The 9,147-nt window shown below is 39.9% G+C and overlaps 1 protein-coding gene across 2 annotated transcripts in view; it reads left to right on the forward strand.

The window, feature by feature from the left end:
* Window positions 1–3,775, forward strand: part of COMMD10 (COMM domain containing 10) — a 79,915-nt gene extending 76,140 nt beyond the window's left edge. For both annotated transcript variants that reach the window (XR_014939656.1, XM_015850003.3), the window contains 2 exons: window positions 2,542–2,601; window positions 3,248–3,775. Coding sequence is in view for 1 of the 2 variants with exons in the window: in XM_015850003.3 (XP_015705489.3) it covers window positions 2,542–2,601; window positions 3,248–3,286 (99 nt within the window). In the remaining variant the exon portion in view is untranslated. The remainder of the gene's footprint in view (window positions 1–2,541; window positions 2,602–3,247) is intronic.
* The last annotated feature ends 5,372 nt before the right edge of the window (window positions 3,776–9,147 follow it).

Consider the following 9,147-nt stretch of genomic DNA (forward strand, 5'->3'; position numbering starts at 1 on the left):
AGGCCAAGATGTTGTGTTTGGGTCATGGCAATCCCAGATCTGTGGTATGCTGGTTTTGTGGTATGAGTAAAAACTTCTAACAAAGTAACAATGATCTTTTGACACTTCCTTGAGGGATTAATGCTAGTAAAAAATACATGTTTTGAATAGAACTGTTTCAGCTGTTGCCACACTTCAGCACCGTGCTTTGTGAAATTTTTACATGCAGAAACAGTTCTATTTTAGCAGAGAATTAGGTTCATATGCATCATATGTCTTGTAAAATACTGCTATACCCTCTCTCCCATTGACCCACTCCAAACTCAGAAACAGGCTACCAAAAAATGACAGACTGCCTGTTTTCATTTGGATCTCCTCAGACGTTCCCCTGCCACAATGAAATGTGAGTTTTGTTTTGTTCATCAGACTGTGACTGTTAAATAATAAGGGGAGAGATCATAGTCTGCTTGCATGCCTACTGATTGCTTTTGCAGTTTCAAAGTAACCTGAATTAAAACGATACACTTCTTTTGTTTGCCTGCTCTAACTGGTAGCTTACACCAGTTAAGTGTGCTTAGAAAAATATATGAAAGACAAGCTTTTCAATGTATTTCATAATGTATGAGAAGTTGATCTTGCTTGCTGGTGTAAGGTAGAACCAGAAGATGTCAGTCTTGGTGGATACATGGAGCTTGGGGAAACAAGATCTGGTGGGTCATGCTGTGCTTGGGTGAAGTGTCACACACACAGCCTGCCCGTGCAGGAGTTGTACTGAAATCTAGCAGCAATCTGCCAGAAGCTATGCAGGAGATAACCACGGCTTGATGGATTGGAACTGATGAACTTTAAAGATATATATATTTCTTTTATCACGAACCTTCTCTTTTCAGTTTTACATCCATTCAAATACCAGAATCCTTCAGGAGCTTCAAATGCCAAAAACTCAGACTATTTGCTATTCATGTGTTTTCTCTTTTTCCCTCTCCCCCCTTTCCTTTCTGAAGAAACCACTTGTTTGCTTTCTCTTTGTTTCTTAGCTGGTAGAATGAGTTTAAAAATGCTTTTACTTCCCTGTCACTGCATTATGCCGCTTGGAGGGAGAATCAGCTGGAATCATGGCAAAGGGAACTGCTGTTCTAGTAGTTTTATTTTGTATTCACCATACCATTCCCAGAATTGCATTGTTCTTTCCCAGAGGGCGAAGACTGGTCTCTCATGCAAATCACTGGTCCTTTTCTAGGCTTTTGTAGCCTTCCTGAAATTGTTGGAAAGGATCCTTCTTTCTGCAGAGCGAGGAGAAGGAATTGCACCAGACAGGCTGGCCCCAGTCATTTTATCCCTTTCCTGTGTCTTATACTTTGTTTTTGGAACGGGCACCAGACAGTACCTATCCTGCGTTCCCAGGGCTTCTGCTGCTTTTGTGAGTTTGAGGAGCCAAATTCATCAGCTTTATTTGACTTGAGACTCGCATCGCTGTTAGTGTGTACAGAATCTGGCCCACAGCCTTGCCCGTATGCGAAACTGTCTTTGCTGATTGAAGCAGAGTTGTTGAATAAGCATTTTTCTAATCATTTAAGTGGTACATTAGGTTGGTACGAGTTCAGCTAAATTAGTGGGTGTACGTTTTTCCAACTAATGATATATTGAGAGCAGACAGGTCCACAAATTCAGTTTTTCACAGATCCTTGTTAGTATTAATAGAAGCGCAACTGTGATCCTTAGAAATGCCTCCAAGCAATGGAAAGTCTAGCAACAACACAGACAATGTGCAGTAATACTTACACATGTATTTTAAAAGAAGGAAAGTGACAAAGCAAACTAGAAACAGGCTAGAAACAGCCTGGATGAAATGGTACTATGATTGAAAGTAGCAAGCATTAAACTACCTATTTCACGCAAGCAAGTTAAGCAGGATAGAGGCTTTAATTTAACCCCCACTTCTGCAGGCATCAGCACATGCATGCTTATTATTACTGCCATCTGTTTTATTCACAGTCATTTCTATCAGCTGTGATATTTTGCTTTTTTTTTTTTTTTACTGTTTCAGGACTGCTTTGAAGCTATTGTGTTAATTGTTAACTTTGGCTGAATCTGAGTGTAGCAATATCAGCATACTAAGATTGTAACTGTTAGACTGTTAGATTAATGAATGTAAGTTATTATTAACTCTGTGCCTAATGCACAGTATGTTAGTAGCTGTGCAAGTTCAATCAAATACACCACAGATTTTTCATGATGTTATTTACCAGATCTTAGATGGACTGCTGAGCAAGATGAATATAATCCTTCATTTTTATCTGTGACTTACAAATTAGGTAACAAAATCATTTTAAACGGATATTTTATTATTATTCTTTGCAGCAGGAGAACAGATTTACCCATGGACTTGAATTCATCACTAAAATGGAATATGTATCTTTGAAGGATGTTGTAGAGAGTGGAAGGAAAATTAACTGTTGCAACCATTGTCTTTCATATGGCTTAAACCCACACTAGGCTTAATGAATTTCAAAGGAAAACAAAAATGCTTATTCTTTCCTTTCTTTTCTTTTTCCTTTGCAGAACCTGAAGAAAGTGTTTGTGGAATTTAGTCACCAGGAGCTGTTTGAGTTCTATAACAAGGTCTGTAGATTTTACAATACTGTAGTTCCTTTGTAAACACCTTATGCTGCTCAGCAGGAAGTATTGCCTATATGAATTAAGTCTAATGAAACTGGAAGGAAAGTGGATCCAATTTTAATTAAAGCTGTTGGATTTGTTTGATCACAGAAAGTATTTTCAAGAAGACTCCATGCATTCAAATTTGAAGTAGGCAGGTGCTGGAGTCATTGTAATCATACCTGGTGGCTAGGTCTAGAGGAGCAGCTGATGATTAACAACAAGGAGCTCTATGGAAGGAGCATCTTTGTGCTGTGTTGAAATGCCAGGCTTATAATCCAGTCAAAATAAACTCTTATTGTTCTTTTACCTTATTATTATGCGTTGGAAATTCTCAGCAAAACATCTGTGCATGTAAAAAAGGCAGTATTTAGACAACTGTTTCTTTAAAATTTGAATATTTAAGCTGCAGCAATGCATTCTAATAACTTCATGTAAAAACAAACATTCATGAGTACAAGTCTTCTTTGTTGCATTATGATTAGATTTAGTATGCAGAGTTGAAGACATTGGGATATATATATATTTTTGTTTGTTTGCATGTTTCTAAATAATATCGTATATGAATAGAGGGCTGGTTTTTTTTCCCCCTTTTTGTTCCTTTAAATAGCTGGAAACTATACAGGCACAGCTGGATTCCCTTACGTGATGTTTCTGAAGACTTATTTCTCCACCACACTCCTGCCACCTCATTATTTTGAATTGAAGATAGATTGCCAAGCTGTGTTTACTGAAGGATTCAGCGGATTGCTTCCTGTAAAATTATATGGCTTATCTCCTTTTAAAGCGGTAACATTAGCCGAGATAAATCATTGTTAAGATTGTAATGGACATTCTTTTGTTTTCTGAGCAATTATAAAAAGTGGCTTTACTTACAGAAGAAAGAAGAGAATGCTGCCCTGTCTCACAGTTCTGCTGTTGTTCGTTGTTTGGTTGGTTGTTCTTTTTCTCTCTTAGATGTGATACAAAACAAAAACAAGAACTATTTTTTACACATAAAAACAATGTAAAACTTTGGTAGTAACGGTAGTAAGAAAGTACACAGCTGATAAAATCTCTGTCCTTTTGAACTGTTATTCTCACAGGAGGTAATGCTTACTGCAACTTTGTGAAAATAAATGTTAAATCTACAAATGGATTGTGATCGTCCTGCTTTAATTTTATTATCTCTGTTAATTTTAATCGACAGTTTCTAAATAATTGATTGTGTCACTGATTTCAGAGTTTGCTTTCGATGCTGAGAGTAAATACAGCTTCTTAGCACTGCATGTATGACAGTGAATAAGTAAGTAAAGTGTAAGTGGGAAGAGAAAGCTTGGAATATGTAATGAAGAACACTAAAATAGTCTTACAACTGTATTTCTGAGCAATTTGTTCATCCTTCCCGATGGTGCTCACCACTGATTTTACAGGTAACAGGAAGAAATAAAGTACGTTTACTTAAAGGCCAAGTTAGTCATTTTTCTACACATTAGTTCCAGATGAATAGAAGTTAACAAACAGGATGAGAAGGTGAAAGTCATCTTAGTTCTTGTTTGTTGCCAGCCATTGATGGGCTGCTCCAATGCCTCACCTGAATGAGGTGAGCAGAATGTGACTCTTCTGACTCACAAAAGGTGAATGGAAGAGTAAGTCTTCACTATTAGCATGTCTCTTTTTCTCCTTGAGGGATTTTCGGTTGCTTTTCCAGGGCTGTTTGGAGCATTTTGTGTTGCTCTGTTAAGAAATTCTGCTGCTTCTTTAAAATACTGGAGGTAAAGACATTAACAAACTGTGTGTGAGTGAAAGGCACCAAAGAGAAAAAGAGGTTTGACATGGTTCTTAGTGGAAATACCATATGAAACTGTGCCGTTCTTGTCAGGTAATGGTGTTACTCTATTGGAAAGAAGAAATGAGTCATCGCTGCACAGTGACCTGTACATTTTATGAACTTGGCTGCCAAACTGCCTAATCTTATAGGGATATAACACTCCCACTCACAGACAGCTCATCCTCAGTCTTGCCATTCATAGAATCATAGAATTACTCAGGTTAGAAAAGACCTCAGAGATCATCAAGTCCAACTGCAGCCTAACTATTGTACCCTAACTCTCTGCTAAGTCATATCTCTGAGCACCACATCCAAATGGCTCTTAAACACATCCAGGGACGGTGACTCAACCACCTCCCTGGGGAGCATATTCCAGTGCTTAACTACCCAAGCAGTGACTTGCTCTGCTGATCTCATGAGTCACCAGCTGCTACATATGTGCAGGTGAGAACATCCCCCTGCACCTTCCTCAGGTCTCACCACCCTGCTGATGTCATCTCTAGCTCACAATTAGCACAGGTAGGAAAGTCCCCTACTTGATGCCTTAAGTCTCGGCTTCTCTGTTGGTCCTGTGGGGCAGTCTGTGGGGTGCTGGGATGCTCCTTGTGAGTGCTTTACCTTTGTTACTTGTGAACCAGGACTTAAATTCTGAAAGTGGGTGTCATCCCTCCCTGTAGCAGATGTTTGGAACTTGATGGCCTTTAATGTCCCCTCCAACCCAAGCTATTCTATGGTTCTGATACCCTATGAAGTAATGTCTGAAGTAGCATAAGGATGTCTCTGTGTGGATGCAGGACATTGTGTGAGGTTAGGTAGCCAGACATGAATCCTAGAGAAGGAAGTGAAGGCAGGATCTGAAGAGTGTGGGAATCGTTGGACAAACCAGCAGGCACATCTGGGTGAAAACAGTCAAAAAGAAGCCATAGACAGAGCAGGAAGAAAATGAGTGTTGGCTATGAGAAGAAGAAAGGACTGGACAGAGTAATGGATATGCCCACTTATGAAATCTGGGAGTTAGAAACCTGCAGGGAAGGCAGGAAGCACACTGGAAGAGACAGAAATAAATATATATTGATAGAAAAAAATAGAGAAAAGCAAAGCAAAGAGCTGATTATAGAGAAAAAATTTAGCTATATGTGAAGGTGCGAGTGGAAAAACAAAGTAAGCCAGAGTTAACTGAAACCTGTGGCCAAGTGTGTAACTGCACCCTGTATTTTGGACTAATCCGTGGACTCCTCAAATTTATTCAAAGCCAATTAAAAGCCTTGGATAGCAGAAAAGAGAATTTTTGACCTAGAGTTAGTAGAAAATATTTTTAAAGTAGCATCAAAGGGGGAGATAGAAACAAAAACCAAAATACAAAGCTTAAGATGATATTATTTGTAAAATGAATGTGGTTTTCATCTGCTCTTGCAGGTGACTTATGTATTGCCTGGACATGAAGGCTGGGAATTCCAGGTCATAAATGAAGAGCTGTGTGAGATCTGCGTAGAAAATACCACCACCGTGGGACAGAACGACCATTTGTACATTGCTTAGCAGAAGCAGTACTAATCATGTGCTAATGGTTATAGAGTACAAATATGTCAGATTGTCTTTGCCCCATTCTGCTTCAGGCATAAATTTCTCTTTTTCTCAACAAAACAGGAATTGTCTGGAAATGCCTGCACTGTGATTGCTTAACGAAGTTCTTCAGGAAGACAGAGAAATACAACTTCACTATCTCAAATTTTGACTAAGCCCCAAAACTGCTTTCGTTCAGTGGAGCAGGCTTTGAAATTCCACTTTATTTCCTTGGTTTATTGACAAATCAGCTTCAAGTTCTGTCTTGCAACCTCATTTCCCTTGCCTGGCAGTGTGTGATTTGTAAAGTCTCTGAAGTCATGTTCTTTCAAAGCGTGAGTAATTTACTAAACCATTGCATCTTAAGTTGGTCAAGGGAGAAGAAGCATCTGTTGTCATCAGAAGGTGGGCTCTCTGTTGCTCTGTCCTGGAGCACTTGTTCCATTTCATATTCACAAACTTCCATCTGCAGCAGTAACATTTCATTGTTGGGCTGTATTGGCACATCATTGTTGGAAGTAACCGCGGGAGACAAGTCTCATGCTATCATGGTCAACAAGTCTAGTTTATTAGGTGTTACAGCATCTCATTTATACAATCAGTAATAAGTTCATGCATATTGCAAAAGTTAAGCTCAGGATTGGTGAATTAGACATTACTTCATCTGACCTTTGTGGTTAGTCTTATGGATACTTTTTCTTTGCAGCTCTGTCTACACCTTGCTACACATCTTGCTTTTCCCTCAGGCCGTCCTTGCCTCTAGATACATATTTCGTCTTTAGCTGCATACCCTGTCTTTTCACATCATGATTTCTTCTCAGCTGCCTAGCCCGTGATCGGCCCTAGAATAGACCTTTGTCTTTAATCACGTTCATTCTTTTACAATTTAACTAGTGGAATCTCTTCATGTCCTTTCTCATGAAGCCATTCTGCATAAACATTCTCCACACATCATAATTTTACAATCATGAATTCACTCACATTTCAGTGAAGGAATGACAGACGCCTGTTGCCCACTGAATAAGTATCACATCACTCACCATTCCGTAGCCCTTGTTTGACTAATGAAAATGAACAACGTTTGGAGGCACTTTGAGGAAGTTCCTTTCCTATGGATCAGTCACATTGATCTTCTGAGTAATAGTGACTTCATTTAGGTGGATGAACTGTGGTGCTTCTAACTGATATGCCGTTGATGGTGTCTCATAAAAACAAACTATAAAGGCACCCTTAGCTGCAACTCTCATGTAAAGTGATTTCTCATTTCCATAGTAATTAATCAGTTCCCTTGGAATTTCCCCTGGACTTCTTACCTGTGTTGATGAGACGTTATGTGCTATCTTTGAAGTGAATTAAAGCATTTAGATCTCTTCCTTCCTTCAGTATTTCTGTTCTCACACAGCTGGAGGCTCTGTCAGTCTGTTACAAGTCAGACATGTCTGTGTGTGTTGAGCCATGCACTCAGGAACCTTTTGTCCCTGACGCCGACAGGGTTAGTTAAATATCTCCTATGACCTTTTTTCCTAGGTTTCATATATTTATTGAAGTCTTAGGAAGCCAATGTGGAGCTCCACATACACTGGATGTGTAACTGCCCTGAGTGGCTGTTCACAGGATGATCTCCCTTTTCTCTTCAAGTGCATCATCTTTTCATTTACCTTCTTGTCATCACTGTGGCCTGGACTGTCCCTGTATGCTGATATACAACACTGAGTCAAGGAAATCTGAAAGAACTAATATCTATCTCTATAATGGACTTCAAAGATTTACACTCCCAAGCAGCCACTCTCTGTTGCAGAGGACTACTAATGGGGTTGGATGTGCTGGAGCAATAGCTCCTGCCATTTGAAATTCATTCTAGTCATTCAGGACAAATGAAGGGAGGAGAAGCAGCACTCCCCGGTCATTGCTAACAAGACTCCTCTCATCTATGCTGTATCAGAAGGTTTATCACCGAGGGCTACTGCGCAGAGCTTGGTTTGTAATTTGTCATTCCTATCCACAAGTGCAGTAGTATAGCAACTTAAAACTGCATTTCATGGGCAGAGCACAGTATGTTAGTAGTTTTGTGGTGTTAGAATGCCCTGTTTTTTACATCATACAGTTCTTTGTTTTTCTGCCTCCATAGTAAGCAGTGCAGATGTGGGGGCGGGTGGGGGAAGCAGTTTGACTTACAACTGCACAATTAATATATACAGTAAGCATTTTGAAGAGGGCCTGCTCTATGGGATTTGTTTCTGTTTCAGAAGTGTTTGAAGTAGTCAGTATCCTTTCAGGCAGCAGGGAATGAATCTGAGCAAAGCAAGGGAGGGACCATGTTAGCTGCTCCCCAACACTCACTGCTGAGCACTGGAGTGCTGCTTAGCAGGAAGCCTTAGCTTTGTCCTCAGTCTGCCAGTTAGGTGAGCTCTGCCTTTTTCCTCAATAACAGTGAATGAGGAAAGGATTAGAGAAGCTGACTGCTGGGCCAGTCTGAGAATGTAACCCAGAATGAAAGTTATTAGCTTAGCTCTTCAATCCAGAGTAGATTCAAAACTCTTTATGGCAAGCAGTGCTTTTACCCCTGCCTCTGCATGGGGAATGAAGTTGAGGAGTGCTCTGCAGCTTGGTGAATCCCTAATGTCTCAGTGAGGAGCTGCACCATGTGATAGTGGATCTCTGTCATCCTTTTCTCTGCATGAATAAAATCATCCCTGTTTCACCACATGATTGCTGTGTGGCTTGCAACAAACTAAATAATCTTTGCAATCCAGGTTAGGACAGTAGGAGTGAAATTCATCAGATCAGTGCAGAAAAAAAGACCATGAGCATGAACTTATCCCTTTGGAGCTGTGTGCACTGCCTTTCTCTTACAGGATGAATGGCAGTCATCCAAGTTTTGTAGAAAATCAGGATAATGGATAAAATAAGTAAGGACTGAAAAAGGAAAACTAATCAGAGCAGACCATTTTTCACACAAAGGAATTGAGTACATCTGTGAGGGTACTAGAAATGAAACATTCTCAGTTCTGATTTGGGTAGCATACACTGCATGCGCTCTTTACTGCAGCACCAATAAGAACATGGTTTCCTTTTGATTTCCTTCTACAACTGGACTGCAGGTTCCCATACCCTTTCGGCAGTCACCCTACATCTGC

This window comes from Coturnix japonica, chromosome Z (assembly GCF_054131305.1).
Source record: "Coturnix japonica strain WE chromosome Z, WE-NBRP24, whole genome shotgun sequence".
In the NCBI taxonomy this organism is placed as follows: domain Eukaryota; kingdom Metazoa; phylum Chordata; class Aves; order Galliformes; family Phasianidae; genus Coturnix; species Coturnix japonica.